General features: G+C 57.7%; 2 protein-coding genes and 1 long non-coding RNA gene across 8 annotated transcripts in view; 1 reads left to right on the top strand and 2 right to left on the bottom strand.

Moving 5' to 3' along the window:
- Positions 1–79: 79 nt before the first annotated feature.
- Positions 80–1,764, bottom strand: LOC139040224 (uncharacterized). The gene is made up of 3 exons (XR_011494342.1): positions 1,650–1,764; positions 724–809; positions 80–184 (listed from the first exon to the last, which is right to left on the bottom strand). It is a non-coding gene; the product is annotated as an uncharacterized lncRNA (long non-coding RNA).
- Positions 1,759–12,969, top strand: ALG1 (ALG1 chitobiosyldiphosphodolichol beta-mannosyltransferase). 5 transcript variants are annotated; one of them, XM_044746701.2, is made up of 13 exons: positions 1,759–2,035; positions 2,909–2,986; positions 3,103–3,206; positions 4,190–4,338; positions 5,652–5,741; positions 6,090–6,200; positions 7,089–7,210; positions 7,379–7,417; positions 8,038–8,097; positions 8,797–8,907; positions 10,011–10,125; positions 11,001–11,076; positions 12,244–12,969. In XM_044746701.2, the coding sequence occupies exons 1-13, from the start codon at positions 1,828–1,830 to the stop codon at positions 12,373–12,375; spliced, it is 1,395 nt and encodes a 464-aa protein (XP_044602636.1). In that variant the 5' UTR covers positions 1,759–1,827; the 3' UTR covers positions 12,376–12,969. The 5 variants fall into 5 exon arrangements, with proteins under 5 accessions (XP_044602636.1, XP_044602637.2, XP_070341102.1 ...); XM_044746702.2 differs by having other exon boundaries at positions 1,779–2,035; positions 9,971–10,125; XM_070485001.1 differs by lacking the exon at positions 12,244–12,969 and having other exon boundaries at positions 1,779–2,035; positions 11,001–11,250.
- Positions 12,970–13,120: 151 nt separating this feature from the next.
- Positions 13,121–18,948, bottom strand: part of EEF2KMT (eukaryotic elongation factor 2 lysine methyltransferase) — an 18,105-nt gene continuing 12,277 nt past the window's right edge. For both annotated transcript variants that reach the window (XM_044746703.2, XM_044746704.2), the window contains 4 exons: positions 17,244–17,377; positions 16,867–17,162; positions 14,965–15,114; positions 13,121–13,303 (listed from right to left, as the gene is read on the bottom strand). In XM_044746703.2, coding sequence (XP_044602638.2) covers positions 13,203–13,303; positions 14,965–15,114; positions 16,867–17,162; positions 17,244–17,377 — 681 coding nt within the window. In that variant the 3' untranslated portion in view covers positions 13,121–13,202. The remainder of the gene's footprint in view (positions 13,304–14,964; positions 15,115–16,866; positions 17,163–17,243; positions 17,378–18,948) is intronic.

Genomic DNA, 18,948 nt, shown 5'->3' with positions numbered 1-18,948 from the left:
AACCCCGGAAAAGGGTACTATTTCTTATCCCCTTTTATACCCTAAACAAAATCGTTGGCTCTGAGGAAGTAAGTGACTTACTGTGACCCGCTGTCCCACAGCTAGTAGGAGGTGACACAGGGATTCCAGCGCCCGAGTCCAATCTAACCATCGAGGAATCCTGCCAGGGTTCAGTCTCCCGTCTCTGGGAGGGAAAACAATGCCCTCTCGCCCTCTGGAAGGACTGAATTTCATGTGATGAAGGCCAACGGGGCAACCAGGACAAGCAGGGCTGGCCCAGCTCTGAAGCATCCCCGGCTGGTGATACATCTTGCTCCTGTCTCCACAGGAAAATGATCCCATTCCTTTTCCAATCAGGGTTTCATCTTCCCAAGCCAGGCATTTACTCTTGGCTTGTCTTGACTATGGTGCCTAGTCCTTATCTGCTCAGATCGTCAGAGCAAGAGGGGCTCTCTGAGACGTGAAGTCCCCTCCCTTAACTTACAGGTCAGGAAAGCCACTTGATCGACAGTTCCTTGATCAAGATCAGGGAACTCATGAGGCTGAGGTCTCCAGACCCCAGCCTGTCCCACCACAGAGGGTGGACCGAGTGGGCAGAGCATGTGTTCCAGCCTCCCACCCCCAGCACATGCAGTGAAGGCAGGGGTCTCCCTGGGAGCTGGGGCATTAACGAGGCTGCCCACCGTGTGCGTCTGCCCATCCCTTCCATCTCTACATATTTACCCGTCCTTCCTTCCCATCTTCAGCTCAGGTTCAAAGCTCTTCCTCTGCCACATACTCACTAATGGTGTGACCTTCAATGTCCTTATCTGTAAAAATGGGAGTCATAGGGCTATTGTGAGATGCCAATGAGAAATGTGCCAAGACCTGAGCTGGGCTGTAGGGTGGCTGGGGAACCACATCAACACAGGGCTGCCCTGCCCAGCGGGTGCTGCCCTGTCCAAGCTCTTAGCAAGGCAGGAAGTGCTGCTTTCTCTTTTCCGTCAAATGCGTGAGCGGGTGAGGCAGGCCCCAGGCAGATTCCGGGCCAGCTCTCAAGGTGGGGCAGTAGGAGTGGCTTTACCAACACGCCCTCAATGTTTCTCAGCAGGGTGACCCCTTTCAAAGTCAATGGCTGTGACAGGGACACACATTAAACTCCGAGGTGCCTACTTCGGAGGTGAAATGGGCGGGTCAGTGGAGAAACCATCCCTTCCTACTATGGGCACTTAGAATCATTATGGTTTTTACTTCCTTCTTTGTCCTTTTCTCTTCTCTCTCTCTCTTTTAAATGTTTTATTCAAATACAACATACATCCCGAAAAATGAATACGTTTGCTGCTTGACGGGTTTTCCCAAATGGAACACACCCCGGTTACCAGCACACGGATCAAGAAACAGAACATGATGCACGACCCCCTCCAGCTCCCCGCTGGCCCCCTCCCACTCACCCCCGGACCCTCCAAGGCAGGTCCCTCTCCTGACTTAACAGCAAAGAGTAGTTTTGATTTTATAAATGGAGCCAGCCAGTGTGCCCTCTGGCATCTGGCCTCTTTTCTCAACATTATGCTTATGAAATTCACCCAAATTGTTATCTCAGTGTATTTTGAAGTTATCTTAGAACTTTGAAAAAAAAATGTTCCTAGATGCCCGCATGGTAACAGCTTTACCTTAATACGACGAATTCTTGACCCCTAGGGGCTGCTCAGAGGTCCCGCGGGCCCCCACTTAGGGAACCACGTCCCCGCCTCCCTTCTCTCCGCCCACCTCGGAGGTTCGGTCTGCGGCTGCGCACAGTGCGCCCCGCCCGCGGGGGTGCGGTCACGTGACTGCGGCCGGTCCGCCAAGATGGCGGCCTCCTGCGTGGCCCTGGCGGCACTCTCGCTCTGCCTGCCGCTGCTTCTGCTCGTCGCGTGGAAGCGCTGGCGGCGGGGGCGGGCGGCCCGGCACGTGGCGGTCGTGGTGCTGGGCGACGTGGGCCGCAGCCCCCGCATGCAGTACCATGCGCTGTCGTTGGCCAAACGCGGCTTCTCCGTGACCCTCCTGGGGTTCTGCAGTGAGTGCCCGGGGGGCAGGGAGGGAGGGAGGCTGCCCTCTCAGCCTTGAAGCCTCGGCTTTGACCGCCCCAGGGGGGCCGAGGCAGGGGCGCGCCGTTTCTCTCCCCTCCCTCGAGCAGCCCGCCGGGATTGGCTGCGTCCTGGTCTGGTCTGGACAGCTGTTGCCAGGGTTCTGCCCAGCCTCTGCTGGGTGGGTCTCTAGGAACAGGTTGCCATATGGCAGCGATGTGCTAAGCTGCGTGAACTCATTGCATAGCCTCACTTAACCCTCCCAGTAAGTGGAAAGGCGGACTGGAACCTGGGCGCGTGTGACTCCAGGTCGAGTGCTGCTAACCACATCTCCTTAGGGCTCCTGTCCTCAGGCTGTGTCTGAGCCGGCAACTTGCCTCCTCGCCATTCCTCACCCTCAGTGCAGAGCTCTGCAGGCAGGAGATGTTTCCTGTGCGTCTCTAGAGGGTAGCTCAACCCCGGATCAGGGAAACGCGGGAATAGCGCTGCTTGCCTCTGGTCCCCGTTTAGACTCTGCTGTGCCAGAGTGACTCAGGGAGAGGCGTGGGACTTCCTAGGCTCTCTGTGTGGTGGGATAATTCCACCATCCAGGGAATCTGGATCAGTTTGAGTGCCTACTGTGTGCCAGGCATTGTGTGAAGTAAATAAAAGTGGGTAAGATTCGGGTCCTTGCTATGTGGGCAATCCAGTGGAATCTGGACGAGAACTGGCCTCATTCTCTGTTCTTGCTGCTGAGGAACAGAGAGAGGTCTGGAAAAGTCGTATTTTTCAAAATACTCTCTGCTATTCGACCTGAGCTGGGGGTCATCTTGACTTTAAGTTAGACTGCCTGTTCAGTACCTTAAAAGGGACATTGTTTTCAGACTCCAAACCCCACGAAGAGCTCTTGCAGAGCGACAGAATTCAGATTGTGGGTTTGACAGAACTTCAGAGACTCACAGGTACGATGCAATGAACTCCCGATTCCTTTGAGTCTGTGTGTGTGTGGGTGCATTGGGGGGAATCTGTAAATTGCCAAGAGGTCTTTTGGTAGTGACAGCTGTTTTTTGCCCTGCAGTCGGGCCCCACATTCTCCAGTATGGCGTCAAAGTCGTGTTTCAGGCCGTGCACTTGCTATGGAGGTTGATGTGCAGGGAGCCAGCAGCCTACATCTTTCTCCAGGTATATGTCGGCCCCCGCCTACCTCTGTGAGAACCACTGTTAAGGTTTCTTTACTCTCCAGCCTTTAAAAAATGCACAAATTGGTAAATAAATTGTATATTCTGTGTGTGTGTATATATAAACTTTTAAAAATGTGAGTAGGAGCTTATGGTGTGTGTCTATTCCATGTATGGTACCCATCCATTCTGTTTTTCTGTGTCGTTATAGATGGCGTCTCACATTTTACTTATTACACTTATCTCAGTGTTTTACGTGTATTAACTCATTTATTTCCTCACAGCAATCCTAAGAAGTAGGTTCTGGTATTACCTACCTTTTAGAGGTGGGGAATCCTAGACCCAGAACCACACCCAGAACTCTTCCTTGCACTGCTTTTTAACAGATAGAAGCCCCTCATTTTAATTGGCTGCACTGTGTTCCGGTATGTGATGTACCCAGTGCGTTTATTTGGTCTGATCTTAATGGACACTCAGATTCTTCTTGACTTTTTCACTTTTACAAATAGTGTGGTGAAGAGCACCAGGGAACATGGGTTTTTTTGCAGTTTCTTCCTTAGGAGAAATTCCCGTGGGTGGACGTTCTTGGTCAGAGCTCAGGCACTTTTGGGGTGTGCCCCTGGAGAGTCCCAGAGTAAGGCTGGGTGCATTTATCCCCACCTGGGGAGCTGCCTCTCCCGCCGCCTCCTTACCACCACTGGCTGTTGCCAGGTGTTTCAGAGTTTGCATTCTGATAGGTGAGAAATTCACCTCCTTGTTCCATTTTTCGTCTCCTTGATTACTGATGATCTTGGACTTGTCAGGTTGATCAGTTTTGTTTCTTTTATGACTTCTTATGCCTCTTTTGGTGAGAAAGAGGGTCTTTCTTCTGCTTAATTGACTATCAAGAGCTCTGTAAAGATAATGTACGTCGCAACTGTTTTCACTAAGTTTACTGTTGACCGTGGTCTGGGTTCCCTCCTGTTCATTCGCGTCTCTCTTTCCCAGAACCCTCCAGGCCTGCCCGCCATTGCCGTCTGCTGGTTTGTGGGCTGCCTCTGTGGGAGCAAGCTTGTCATCGACTGGCACAACTATGGCTACTCCATTATGGGTCTGGTGCATGGCCCCAGCCACCCCCTTGTTCTGCTGGCCAAATGGTGAGGGTCTGGGAGGAGGGTGCACACCATCCCCAAATCATGGTAGGAAGAAGGGCGAGTGCCGAGACTCGGGGAAGCTGGTTTTCCTGGTGCTCTGGGGGGCAAGGGCAAGGCTGGAGAGTTGGGCGCACGCTGGTTCCAAGTGATAGAAAGGCCTAAGAAAAAGACGGCATTTGCTGATCCATGAAACTGGAAAGTTCAGAGAAATGGCTGACTTCCAGCTTCAGACGCTCTCCTGGAGGCGTTTCTCAGGTCTCAGTGGAGAGAGCGAGCCTCTGAGATTGGCACTGACACGGGGGGCTGCTGTACCCTGGGGTCTCAGGCTTGGGAGAAGTGCTCCACTGCAGAACTGGGGTCCCAGGTCCACCCAGATCAGATCCCCCAGTTAAAACCAGGGGCTGCTGCTGGTGGATGGGGACACGGACCACAGTGTTCTGCCGCTGAGGAGACAGGGAGGGAAGGCCCTGTAGGAGCGGGTGGGCCTGGAGCAGGAGTCGGTCATGTTCTGAGCCCAAGTGTATAACATCTGCCTCCGTGTGGACCTGCAGCCTCAATCCGTGGGCTGCGGCCTTTCCCGATGGCTCATACATCCTTGGTGGTAACAGTGGCAGCAATCGTTGAGTGCTTGCTGCATGCCAGGCCTCAGGCCAAGCCCTTTATCCCTTCAGTCTCCACTGCCCCCAGGGAGGCTATCCCCTGACTACCCCTCTTTACAAGCCAGGAAGCCAAGGCTGAGAGCCCTTGTGCCGCTCACCATAGAGCTAGTAAGCGTGAGGACCCAAATTCACTCCCAGGCTGTCCAACGCTGGGGACAGGCCATGATACGCCAACAGCGTAAAATAACCTGGAGCCGCTCATTCCCCTGCAGGTCTCTTTCAGCCTGCCCTGTCCTCAGGGCTCCGGGCTCAGCTGGGAGCTAATCAGCCGCTGAGGCCTCTCTCACATCTGCTAACCTCCGCTTGGATGGCCTTGAGAGCGAGCCCCTGCGGCCCTGGTGCAGTGTGGCTGAGACTGAAGAACGAGGCCTTCATTGCATTCCTTCCTTTTATGGCAAGAGAGACTGGATTTTCCCTTCTGTGGTCATATATGCTTTCCTTTTAAAGTAATGTATTTAAGCTGAAAAGTGACACAAATTAAAGAAGGGTGTGAAGGAAATGATAGCACAGGTGGACTAAGCGTAGACACCAGGAAGGTGCCAGTGACTTGAGTTGGGAGACCCCAGCTCTGCAGCCTCTTCTGTATCAGGGGGTGTCCAGTGACACCCGGTGGCAGTGGTGGTGGGCTCTGGGCTGACCCGTGCTGTGTCTTTTCAGGTACGAGAAGCTCTGCGGGCGCCTCTCCCACCTGAACTTGTGTGTGACCAACGCGATGCGGGAGGATCTGGCGGAGAACTGGGGCATCAAGTAAGGGCCAGGGGAGCGGGGGGTCCTGGCATGGCCAGTCCCAGCTGCAGTGCCTGCTGTGTGCTGTTGGCGAGGGCTCTAGAAATAGCCAGGGGCGTGGGAGATGGCTGCTGGTTTGGGGAAGCCGAGGGAGGGGGAGGCCGGAGTTTCCTTCCCAGCCAGCCAGGACAGGCGCTTTGCTCTTAGGACCTCTCTCTGTGCTTCCCCAGGTCCTTCTAAAGCTTCCTACTGGCCTTCTCTAAGACCAGGATCCTCTAAGTGCCCTTCTTTTTTCTGGGTCCTCTGGGGTCTTGTATTCCTCAGGCCCTTCTCTGGGCCTCCCTAGAGCCCCCAATGATCTCATTGCAGAGCCGTGACTGTCTACGACAAGCCAGCATCTTTCTTCAAAGAGACGCCCTTGGACCTGCAACACCAGCTCTTTATGAAGCTGGGCCGCACCTACTCTGCGTTCAGGGCCCGGTAGGCATCTGATCTTCGGTCTTCAGCTGCCTTCTCTTCCCCTCCCTGCTGTCCCAGCCTCTCCCCTGTCCTCTCCCTGCTGTCCCAGCCTCTCCCCTCTCCCCTGTCTCGTCCCTGCTCTCCCGGCCTCTCCCCTGTCCCCTCCCTGCCATCCTGGTCTCTCCCCCTCCCCTCCTCCCTGCTGTCCCGGCCTCTCCCCTGTATGCATGCTGCAGACCTGGGAACCCCCTAATCCAGGGCTTGGCAGACTCTGGCTGCAGCCCTGGGCCTGTCTTTGTAAATGAAGCTTTATTGGGTCACTGCACATCCATTCATTTTCGCGCGCTCCATGGCTGCTACGGCAGCAGAGCTGCGCTGTTTAGCAGAGGCCCGTGGCTCCGAGTGTTTGCTCTCTGCCTCTGTAAGGAGATGTTTGCCTTGCGCTGGGCTGTGGCCCCTTTGCAGCGGGTTCCTGCCCCGCGTCGGGGCTGTGGGCCTCCATGTTCTCTGGGGCGTCTCATGGGGCTGAGGGCAGGCCCTGTGTGAGCTCTTCCCACCCGGGCATCCTCTCCTCCCAGTGACCCAGGAGCCAGCGGGAGGGCAGCACCATCCTCCTCCTAAGTGGAGGTAATGACAAGAGCAGTCTGCCCTGAGAAGGCAAGCTGAGTCGGGCTTGTCTGCTGCTGTGACCTCAGCGCCTGGCAACAGATGAATACTGATAAAGAAGGAGAGCCAGGCGCGTGTCTGTGTTCCTGTGCTCCAGCCTCGGGCGCGGGGGTCGGCCTGTTGGCTCTGATGTGGCCGAATCCCGACCTTTGGGAACCTGCAGCCTGTGTGGCAGGAGACGGCCGTCCTGGGGCTGCGGGCCTGTGCTAGGCCATCTCTCAGGCCCCGTTTCTACTCCTTCAGCCCAGGACCCTTGGACCCGGCCACAGAGAGGTCGGCCTTCACAGAGCAGGACCCTCGGAGCGGGACGGTGATGCATCTGCACGGGCGGCCGGCCCTGCTGGTCAGCAGCACGAGCTGGACAGGTCTCGGCACCCTCCCGTCCCCTGGGGCTTGTCTAGGCACCTGGCTGAGCCTGTGTCCCCCCCCGATGTCTTTGGAGACACTGGGGCCCCTATGAGAGAGGGGACGGCGTTGAGCTGGGAGGAGAAACATCTAGAAAACGGCCATGACACTGTTCTCTTTTCTTGTAGAGGATGAAGACTTCTCCATCTTGCTGGCAGCCTTAGAAAGTAGGTGTGTGGCTGTCAGCAGGAGCTGGGCTTGTGGGGCGCTTGAGCTGCCAGGTGCTCGGGCCTTGCTTGGCGTCCTCTGCACCATGCTCCTGCCCCCGGGGCCACCGGGTGGGCCAGCCTGAGGGCACGGGTGGTGGAGGTGGTGGCTCTGAGTCCCCATTTGGGTCACTGAGTGACCAGGCCCTAGATCTGAAGTGCCGCCTCCAGGAGCCAGACCTTGTGGTTGGGATGGTGCCCCTCCCCCCCTCCCCTCCCCCAACCTCCCCCTCCAACCTCCCCGAGCCCTCCCTCACTCCTCCTCCACTCCAACCTCCCTCACCCCTCCTCCCCCCATTCCAATCTCCTCCACCCCACCCTCACCCCTCCTCCTCCCTCCACTCCAACCTCCCCCAGCACCCCTCCTCCTCCTCCCCCACCCCTCCCTCACCCCTCCTTCTCCCTCCACTCCAACCTCCCCCAGCACCCCTCCTCCTCCCCCACCCCTCCCTCACCCCTCCTTCTCCCTCCACTCCAACCTCCCCCAGCACCCCTCCTCCTCCTCCCCCACCCCTCCCTCACCCCCTCACACAGCTGACTAGATGATCCTGGTTCTCATTTATTTATTTTTTTAAACACAGAGTTTGAACAGCTGATCCTGGATGGAGAGAGCCTTCCTTCTCTGGTCTGTGTGATAACAGGTACCGCCTGGGACTACCCACGTTCCCGGATAAATGGGGGCAGTGAAGGGAGGAGGGCACCTGCCTTCATTGGGTGCCTTCCCCACCTCAGCACGTGATGTTCCTGGTCTCCTTGATTTCACTACAACTCTCTGATGGAGGGTTTCCTACCCCAGCTTGACAGAGGGGGAAACAGGCTCAGGGAGGCCTCAGGGCAGGGCACAGAGTCTAGATTTGAATCTTGGGGAGCATGAGAGCAGAGATCCTGAGCTTCCCACTTCCGCAGTGGTTCCCTGGCTCCCTTTTTCAGACAAGAGTCCGCTGTTCAATGTAAAGTTGCTCCCAGGGAGCCCAGTGGAGGGAGGGAAGCAGAAGAGCTGAGGCTGGAGGCACGTGGGCCTGGGCCCGCTGCCCACCTTCTGCACTCCCCCCCTCCTGGCTCCTGGGCTCCCAGGGTGGGGGGGCAGGAGCCCACCATACACACCGTGCCACCTGGGCTCCTGGTGGGGCACAGGGGTGTGTGTGTGAGGGGGGTCGACACTCGGGTGCCCGGCCGCCTGTCCAGCCTGAGACCCGCGGTGCGGGTGGCCGGGGGAAGGCTGTGGGCTCAGCGGTCAGGGTCCGTGCCTCTGCGGGGTCGCCTGCTGCGCACGCCCTCGCAGGGGCTCCCCAGGCCTGGGGCCGCAGATGGGCCGTGCGGTGACTGAATTTCTCTGCAAGGCAAAGGGCCTCTGAAGGAGCATTACAGCCGCCTCCTCACCCAGAAGCGTTTCCAGCACATCCAGGTCTGCACCCCGTGGCTGGAGGCCGAGGACTACCCCCTGCTTCTAGGTGAGGGCGCCGGCAGGGGGCCTGCGGGGAGAGGCCTGAGGTTTAAAGGGGGGCAGAGTTTTTCTGAAAAGGGCCAGAGAGGAAATATTTTACCAGCCTGTCATGTAGTCTTTGTTTTTACAACCCTTTGACAGTTAAAAGCCGTTTTCAGCTCAAGGGCCACACACACACACACACACACACATACACACACACAGCCTCAGGCTGGGTTGGGCCCTGCTCCAGGGCCACCTAGGGCAGGAGACGCCGGCTCCAGGAACCTGTCAGAGGAGCTCTGGGCTGACCTCCAGAGGAAGCCCTTTCCCGGTGTGCCAGCTCCTCCCTGCCTGGCCTGGGGCTCTGTTCCCAGGGATTCCAAGGGGGTGCGTCCTCCCAGCTTCCACACCTCCATTCAGTCCTACTCTTCTGTTCCCAGCAGAAGGGCTGGGCCTGGGCTGGAGTTGGGGCCCACCAGTCCCCCACTCTGCCACTCCCGTCATCTCCTCCGTCGGCATTACTCGGGGAGGCAGTGTCGGCCTGGTGCAGGTGAGCCTTGGGCCTCCGCGTCCTCCCGCCAGAGAGCACGGGCGGAGGCCGTGGCAGGAGCTCCCAGCCTGTGCTTAGGGACGGCAAGTTGTCTGTCTGGCGGTCTTTTCACAGCGACAGCTGTTGTGTCTGTGGAGTTCTTTTTCTGATTATTGTGATAAAATATAAATAACAAAATTTGCCATTTTAACCATTTTTAAGTGTATCTACAACTCAGTGGCATTAATTACACTCACTGTGTTGAGCAATCGTCGCCACTGTCTATTTGCAAAACAGTTTCATCACCCCAAGCAGAAACTCTGAACCCATTAAGCAATAATTGCTATGGGTTCTTTTAAAATAAATTGTGGTGAAGTAGAAAAAGGGAGTCAGTTTAAAGAAAAGTAGTAGTGACAGGCAGGTGCCTTCGGAGGGGGCGAGCGGCCTGGAGTGGCTAGGGAAGCAGTGCTGTGTCCCCGCCCCGCGCCAGGCTGCTCAGCCGACTCCGGCCCGTTGTATGTGGGGTTGGGGGTGTTGTTACCCACTTTCCACTCCACAGCGGGCGGCGGTCCACAGTCCTCTGGGGTTCGTGTTTGCAGGCTCCGCGGACCTGGGCGTGTGCCTCCACAAGTCCTCCAGCGGCCTGGACCTGCCCATGAAGGTGGTGGACATGTTCGGGTGCTGCCTGCCCGTGTGTGCCGTGAACTTTCCCTGGTAGGAGCGGAAACCCAATCTTCCCAAGTTCGGTTCTCAAGTCAGCAGCTGGGGGGGCGCTGTGCTGTCAGGATTCCCCGGGGAACGCCCCAGAAAGGTGCTGCCTCCCCGGCCTCGCAGCATGGCGGGGTTCCTGCGGGAGGGCCCCACGGAGGAGCTGGCCCCACTTAGTGCTCATGTGGAGTAAAAAACACGTGTGTTAAATGCTCTCCCAGGGGCTTGTGCTCCCGGGAGAACACGTGGCTGGAACTGCCCGCACGGTGTACGTGGTTTTAGTTCTCTTTCTGTGTCCCTTTTGTCTGAGCTCATCTAGTTGGATTCAGATCAGTTAAATGAGTGTAATTCTCTGTCTCCACTCTTCCTGGCAAAGATGGGCGTTTGGAGAGGGCAGTGCTGAAAGAGCTTCTGGAAGCGGTAGTCTGCACGGCGGGAGGCGGGGGAGTCAGTCGCTGAATGGGAAACAGGATGTTAGGCCCCCAGCTCTCGCACAGGCTGGGGTCAATGCCCTGCTTATCCAGAAGAATCCCCCTCACTGTGCCGAAGCCGCCTCCAGGGAGGCTGCCTTTTTTCCTCTGCTGTGGAAGTGAGGAAGAACGCAGAACTCATTGAGCACACTCTCACCGAAAAAAGCAGTGAGCAGAAAAGGCCCAAATCCCCTTGATTGTCCCTCCTTCCCCGAATCGGCCTGAATTTTTAATGTGTGTCCTTGCAGGTCTTTTTCCTGCTTAGACGCCAGATCTTAGAACAGACTCAGTGAAACCAGACTGACTGCTCCTGACCCCAGCTTAGCCTGAGGGTGGGGCAGGGGCCCTGTGGGCGGCACGGCTGGTGTCTCCTCCAGGCAGTTCTCAGGCCTCCCTCTGTTCTCTCTGTAGCTTACACGAGCTTGTGAAGCACGAGGAGAACGGCCTGGTCTTCGAGGACTCAGAGGAGCTGGCAGTTCAGCTGCAGGTGGGCACGGCCGCCCCCACACCAGGGCTGGGAGGATTTGCAGGCTCGCACCGAGCTGGCTCCCGGATTCCTTGTTCCTGTAGCCGCGGGCCTGTGCTGGGTCTGGATGAAAAGCCGAGGGAGGGAGGGAGCGGTAGTCTCAGAGGCTGGGTGTCAGCGCCCCCGAGGAGTTAGGGCGCACCCTGGCTGCCCTCTGGGCTCCTGGAGCTCACACCACACTGACGCTAGAGCCAGGCAGACCGTGTGTGCGTTCAGGGAGCGATCGGGTCTGAGGAGGGGGAGTGAGGAGAGAAGGGAGCCTCCTGGATCAGCCTCTCGGGATGGGTGGGGGTCTTCAAGGGCTCCTTATTTCTTGTTACAGAAAGTAGCGCATCATCACTCTTGACAATTGAGACCAAAGGCGGCAAACTTTCTGGAAAGGGCCAAACAGAAAATCTTTGAGGCTTTGCCATAGTCTTTGTCAGAACTACTCAACTCTGTTGTGACGTGAAAGCAGCCACACACGATCTGTGAATGGAAGGGTGGGGCTGCGTTCCAATGAAGCTTTATTTAAAGACAGGCGGAGGCCACTCTGGGCCACGCTGGGCCGTAGTTCGCAGGCACGTGACTTAGTTTAGCAAAGCTGGAAAGAGCACGGATGTTGCCCGCTTCCCAGCACGTGGGTCGGATGGTGCCGGGCAGAGGCTGAGGGGTGGGTGCCATTGGTGGAAGGAACAGTAGAGCAGAGGGACCAGAACAGCTGCCACAGGGCACGGTGGGCGGGTGGTGTGGATGGTGGCCACCACAGCTTGGCTGCGCTGTCAAGGAGCAGCAGCGTAGGAGGTGGAGCGTGGTGCGGGCCTGCGGGGTCTCCTCTGCCCGCTGAGGGCAGGGCTTGCTGGGTGGAGGGTACCAGGCTCAGAGCTGTGTTTGAGGACGGCAGTTAGCCAGGCCTGCCGTGGAGGCTGGGCCAGAGCGGGGAGGCCCGCCGGAGGCTGGAGGACATGGCTGCTGTCCTCAGAGTGTGGTGACGGGAGGGTTTCAGCAGAATCCCTGGCCTCCCTCCCGTGTTTGGGGGGGTGGGCAGGGATCCAGGCTGCTGGGAGGGAGGGCGACAGCTCCTGGGTGGGACCTGGCATCAGGGTGGGAAGTGGAGATGAGGTAAGTTCTGTCTTACTTTCCTTCTAGATGCTTTTGTCTGAGTTTCCGGATCCTGCGGGCAAGCTGAGCCAGTTCCGGGTGAACCTGCGTGAGTCAGAGCAGCTTCGCTGGGATGAGAGCTGGAAGCAGACGGTGCTCCCTTTGCTTATGGACACATGACCCCTTGGGCTGAAGCCCCTGAGCATGTCCTCGTGCTGGACGTCGTGAGGGGAGAGACCCTCACGTTGACACCACCCCCTCCTTCCAACCTGGGAGCCTGGCCCACTTCCCTCCTGCTGCCCCAGTCCCTCTGCAAACTCTGCAGAGCGGCGCCTCCCAGCGGCCGGCAGTGGGAAGGACAGCCGTGGGCGCCGCCTGTGGAATGAAGTTATTTTTATAACAACCAGGAGTTTGTGGCCCAGGAAGCTGGTCCAGCCTGGTGTCGTCTCTGCATCACTTCCCTCTCTCCTTCTGTCTGTGACTCTGTCTTCCCTCCCCAGCGTATTCCTGTTCTGTTGTTTGCTTGCGGCGTCTTCAACATCTTTTAGTCTGTTTTTGTGTCCTGGTGTCTGTCTGCCTTTCCAGCATCTGCCCTGTCTCGGCCCCCGTATTCTCATTCCTGCCTTGAGAACAGGCCCCGCAGCCCGCTGCACTGTGAGCAGATGATGCTCCACGAGGACAGCGGGCTCGGCTTCGTGAGGGATGCGTGTCCAGATTGGGGGGAAAACATACCCGATGTGTTTCTATTTGCACAAATGAAATGTTTCTCTCTGAGCCTGAGTTTTCGTTTCTGATTTTCTTGCTTGAGCACCAGGACCTCTGACAGAAGGGGCGCTACACGCGTGCAGGGTTCATGCTTTATGAGAACACGGTTTGTGCTTCCTGTCTCGGGCTTTGACGTTGTTCGAGCGTTCAAGTCCAATGAAAGGTTCCTCAGCTTTCCCATGTGTAAATTCTTTCCGGTAGTGATTTGACGTTCACATGAATCTCCAAAAACGTCTGCAGCCCTACAGCGTCAGTTTCAGGATTGCCGTCTCCGACTGCTCGTCATAGGGAAACAGCTTCTGGTCGTGACAGGGCTCTGTCTCCCACTGGATCCCGGCCCGGCCTGCAAACGGAGCATTCGAGTCTCAAGATGGCGGGGTCTGGGGACAGGTGCCACCCCATCCACGCAGGGCTGCAGGACAGGCTGGGGGGCGTACAAACCACACATTTCCAGGCCCCCCCCACACCCCTCGACTCGGACTCCGGGGGCGGGACCAGGAGTCATTCAACAGCTCACAGCAGCCAGATTTGCTGCCTCCGCCCACCAGGCCGGGCCCAGCCCTGGAAGGTCACGGCCCGTCTGGGTGCCCTGTCGCTCTCTGCGCCTGTCCTCTGCCTGTCACCGGCACAGCTGGGGGGGGGGCCCGAGACTCAACCTGCATCCACCTGGGACCTGTGTCAGAAGGGCTCCTGTGTGCTGTGTGAGCAATGGTGTGCGAAGAGCCCTGGTGGGGATCATCTTGTCATCACCATTTTTTATGAATGAAAAATTAGTATTTACCAAAAAAATTAGACATAAAAGTGTCACAATCCTGCCATCCAAGTGTAATAACAGTTAACTGGTGTATATTCTTCCAGATTCCCCCCATACGTATTTCAGTATGAAGATGAGTTTTTAGAATAAAAATGGGCTTATGCCGTATATGCTGTCTGGCACTTTGCTTTCTTCCCTTAGAATATGTTGTGGATATGTTTTCACATGAGCATCTGGGGAAGGGCGTGCTCCTTTTTCGAGGCTGCACAGTGTTCCATCCGTGGGACACGGGCCCCTGTGGAGGGGCGTGTGGGTCGTCTGTGTGAGCAAAGGGGGCTCGGGAGGGGTGTGCTTGGGAGGGAGGTCGGGGCAGACACAGGGTCCCGCATGGCCGCCGGGCCGCATGTGGACCCCTGGGCGGGCCTGGCCCTGGCGGGCAGTGAGGTTGGTGGTCAGCAGTTATGGGGGGCGTGGTGGGTGGGGAGCACGGGTGCTGCTGGCTCTAGTCTGGGGAGCTCGGGCAGTCACTCAGCCTCCCTGTGCCCCGCGTCTCCGTGGGTGAGACGGAGGATGGCAGCGCCCCTCCCCAGTCTGGGGGCTGACTCGTGTCAGGTCTGAGGACAGCGCCTGGCCCGCAGCGGTGCCAATCCAGGGCTGTAAACGGCACACGCTCCCTTCTCTAACGTCATCCCTCGCTCTTCCTCCATTTACTGGGTGCTTAATCTCGTAACAGCAGCAGCTACCATTTCTCCGCGTGCTCCCTGTGAGCCAGGCCCTGTTCCACCTCTGAGGTGGGCGTTTCCACTGTAAGGATGAGGACACGGAGGTGAGCGAGGGCCCAGCTCCACCAGGGTGGGTGGGGGATCCACCTGCACAGTGTGCGCCCAAAGCCTTGTCATCCTGACACCACTGGCCGTCCCCTCCACTGTACAGACAAGGAAACCAAGGCCTTCAGGCTCTCGAAACCTGTTCTAAACAGAGTGGGGCCGCTGGTCCCAGACCTTTGGGATCACTGCCTTCCTCCCCGCAGAGCGCCCGCTCGCGGCCCTGCTCCTCCGCTGACCTCCCGCGTCAGGGGCCTCGGCCTAGCTCATTGTGCGGTCTGGGCTTCTGGCTTGGTCTCCAGGGCCCCATTCTTTCACTTTCCTGATTTCTGCCTCACTGGACTCCTGCGTGGGGCCAGCATAGTGGCCCTGCAGGCCTGGGCGACCTCTGGGAGACAGCAGCCCCTCCCAGGGCCCAGGGCTCACCTAGCTCGGCGGTGAACAGCTGGCACGTCTCCGGGTTGCGGACGGTGAAGGCGACGTAGGCCTCCAGCGCCTGCTGGTCCTCGCGGCACGCAGAGAGCCTCCGCAGGACGCCGGCCAGGGAGAGGGCTGTTTCTGGGCTGTACAGCACATCTGCGACGAGAAAGCCCAGTTACTGCAAGGGGCGCCCTGTGGGATGCAGGGCCCAGGAGGGTGGGTGCCGGGCTGTGCTGACCTCGGCAGCAGGGTGAGGCCTGGATGGCCACAGTTCTATGAGACAGGGAGAAAATCGCTCAGGGGAAAAAGGAAAAGCCTTAGGAGAGAAGAAAAGCTGCTGAAACATAAAACTATCCAGGGTTCGTTGGTATTCCAAGAGAAAAAATATCAACTCCTTGCCTATGGCCTATTTCACTGTTGGTGCCCTTGAGCGGATTCTGACTCCCAGCGCCCCTGTGCACAGCAGCGGAACGCTGCCCGGTCTTTCTGTGCTGTCCTCACCTGCCGGTCCTATGTCAGACAACGCTCTGCTGCTCTTCACAGGGTTTTCACAGACAACTTTTTCAGAAGTGGGTGGCCAGGTCCTTCTTCCTAGTCTGCCTTAGTCTGGAAGCTCCACTGGAACCTGTCCACCATGGGGGACCCTGATGGTATTTGACATACCGGTGGCACAGCTTTCAGCATCACAGCAACATGCAGCCACCACAGTGTGACAACCGACAGACGGGTGTGTGGTTCCCTGACCAGGAAACGAACCTGGGCCGTGGCTGTGAGAGCCCAGAATCTTAACCACTGGACCCCGAGGGCTGGCTACTTAGAAGGCTGGCTTTTCAGAGGACGCTTAACGAAGCCAACCCTGAGTGCCTGCCTTGGTCCTCTTATTCTGGTGGCCTGCCACTTTGTTAGCTGCACTGCGGGGGACAAGCTCGCTCCTGCCCGTCAGCTGGGCTTGCAGGGCCAGACGTCACCGTGGGGTGCGCTGCCCCGGCTCTGCCTTCAGACGGTGACGCAGGAGCAGAGGCACAGCACCGTCAGCCACGTAGGGGACCAAGTGAGCTCGGCGGAGGACGAGGGGCCTGTTGGTGGCCACGTCAAACATCCTTCTCTCAAGGACCCTGTCCTTGCACCAGAACTGGGTGGTCCCCTCCCCGAGGTGGGGGTCACCTCTGAAAGAGGCCAGGGCATGACCCTAGGATAGAGATGCACAGGCCGAGCTCTGGGCCTTGGGGACACGTAGTGACAACACGGATGTGCATGTAGCAGCCGGAAATAAGCACTGACAGGGGTGGGGACACTCGGAGCGCATTCCTCGACTCGGCCACACTGCAGCCTGGCCAGGGCTGGGTGTCGTGACACACAAAGGAATCCGACATCGCCCAGAAGAAGCGGGCTGTTCTTCGTGGCCCTGGGGAGACAGGCTGCCTTGGCCACTTCCGCCCCACGTCGGAAGACAGGGTCGGGCTGGAGGTGGGGCTGGCTCGGCTCGCTGGCTTCGCGGGGTTGCTCTGGACACTTCGTTTTGGTTCTGGATGCCAACCGAGATGCCTCCCTCAGGCTCCTGGAGACGGACATGCAAGTCTGTCTACTGGGCTGTAGCCGGCCAAGGTTGGTCAGACTGGTCTGGTGCCCAGGGACCTGCTCTGTTCACCCCAGCCTTGCTGGGACGAGCCAGGGTCCTTTGATGATGGAACCATTATAATGGAAGGACATGTGGCCATGGTCTCAAACGGGAGGGCTGTGGCTTGAGGGCACCCAAGAGGCACGCTGTGTACTTTGATGTCGCCCTGGAGGCCCACACAACCCTTCCTGAGTCCCATCAATGCCCCACCGCGCAGCCTCCAGTGTCCCCTCCCCTGAGCTGAGAGCTGGGTGCAGCCGCTTGCTCCAGCGGCCTGGGCTGGGCAGTACCTGCAGCGATGACGATGTCCGGCTGGAAGGCAGCGAGCTGAGGGACCGTCACGATATCCCAGTCCAACCAGGCCACCGTCACCCTGGGGCTCTCTGGGTCGTGGGTGTCGTGTCTTGGGTGCTGCACAGGAGTGGTCACATCTGGCTCCAATGAGAGGCCGTTGAGAAGGACGTTCCCCCGAAGCTGCTCGAGGACACGGCTGTGACAGTCGCTGAAGACGTATGCTCTGGGTCGGCACATCTTGCAAATGGCCAGGCCCGTGAGGCCAGCTCCACTGCCGAGCTCCAGGACAGTCCTGGGTGGGAGAAGGGGACCCATGTCCATGACTGTGCAGGGGCCAACCTGCCGCGGCGCCTGCCCCGTGACCCCAGGTCACCTGTGAGTGAAGGCTGCTGGGTGTTCGAGGGCCCACTCCGCGAGGTAGAGGGCGGCGTTCCAAGTGACCAGGCCCGTGGTGCCATGGGAGATGATGGCCGTGCTCTCAGAGAGTGTGACCGAGTCCCCGGAAGGCTGGACCGAGACAAAGAGAGAGAATTAATCCAGCTACCAGGACACAAGCAGCTGGCATTAAAAAAAAATCACAACAGGTGGATGGCTAAACAAACTCTGGTCCATCGATGCCACAGAATGCTACGCAGCAATGAAAAGGAACACACCACCGGTGCGTGCACCAACCTGGACGGATTTCAGGGGCACAATGCTGAGCGAAAAAAGCCAATCTCAGAGGGTCACATGCTGTGTGATTCCATTTATCTAACATCCTCAACAGGACGGAATTGTGGAGATGGAGAACAGATCGGTGGTTACTGGGGTTAGGGACGGTGGGGACAGGGGGTGGGTGTGACTATCACGGGTGGCATGAAGGAGGTCTTTGTGGCGAGGGAACAGCTTTGTATCCTGACCGCCGTGGTGTCTGAGCAGATGCACATGGTTGACAAGTGATGTGGAGCTACACACATGGTGCCAACATCAACATTCTGGTTGGATGCTGCACGACTCATGTGGGATGTTCCCACTGGGGAAACTGGAGAAAGGACCCACAGGACCTCTCTCACTATTTCTGCAGCTTCCTGTGAATCTATAATTACTAACAAAAAAAAATCACAATTCTCTGGCATCGTGAGCTTTATGTGAAAATCTCAGCATGTGGGGCCTTCCTCAGTTCAACCTGACGTTTGGGGTTGGGAAGTCTCGGCCTTTGGAGTGTCTGGTTGCTCCCAAAGCAGGTGGATGACGCCTCGCTCGGTTTGCGGGCAACTGCTTCCTGGGACACGCGGTCCTGGAACGTGTTCTCCAAGCCTGGGCTGCTGTGAACGGCACCCATGACACGCGATGGCCCGAGCCGGGGGGCGGAGCAGGGGGCTTCTGGCTGTCTGACCTCACAGAGCTCGGGGGGGGTTCAGGTCTCTGAGTGTCGTTAGCATCATTTGTTCACACATTCATCCACTCATTTTTCCTGAGCATCTACTATGGGTGCTGGGGGTTCAGCTGTGACAAGATGAACTCATTTGCTGCCCTCACAGAACTGACGTTCCAGTAGAGGATACAAACCATGATAAACAAAGAAGGGAATGTCACAGCTATGCAGTGTTAGGAAGAAAATAAAAAGGACCCCATGGTAATAGGAGACTGGACGTCTACTTCGGATAGATTGGTCAGGGGCAGCCTCTTTGAGGAGGTGACCTGAGATCTGGGTGAAAAGGAGGCATGTGGGGGTCTGGGGAGAGAGCATTCCTGGCAGAGCGAGTGCAAAGGCCCTGAGGCAGCACTGTGGTTGGTGAGTTCAGGGAAGAGAGAGAAGCCCAGAGGTTGCGGTGCAGGGAGAGCAGAAGGAACTACACCAGAGAGAAAGGCCGGGGCAGGGCATGCAGGGCCGTGTGGGCCACATAAGGAAGGAGGATTTGAGTCTAAGTGCGAAGAAGGGAGGCCACGGGTGGGTTCTGCGAGGTAAGTGACTCACGTCTTAAATCAGGGGGTCGCTCTAGGGGATTCTGGGAAGGTGGTGGCAACGCTGTTTTGAGCCTTCCTGAATCCCCACATGAGAACAGACAGAGCAGCTAGACACGGGCAACATTTACAAC

The sequence above is a fragment of the Equus asinus genome, chromosome 14 (genome assembly GCF_041296235.1).
Source record: "Equus asinus isolate D_3611 breed Donkey chromosome 14, EquAss-T2T_v2, whole genome shotgun sequence".
Classification (NCBI taxonomy): Eukaryota; Metazoa; Chordata; class Mammalia; order Perissodactyla; family Equidae; genus Equus; species Equus asinus.
The sequence above is the reverse complement of the archived record's forward strand: the minus strand, read 5'-3'. Positions and strand labels throughout refer to the sequence as shown.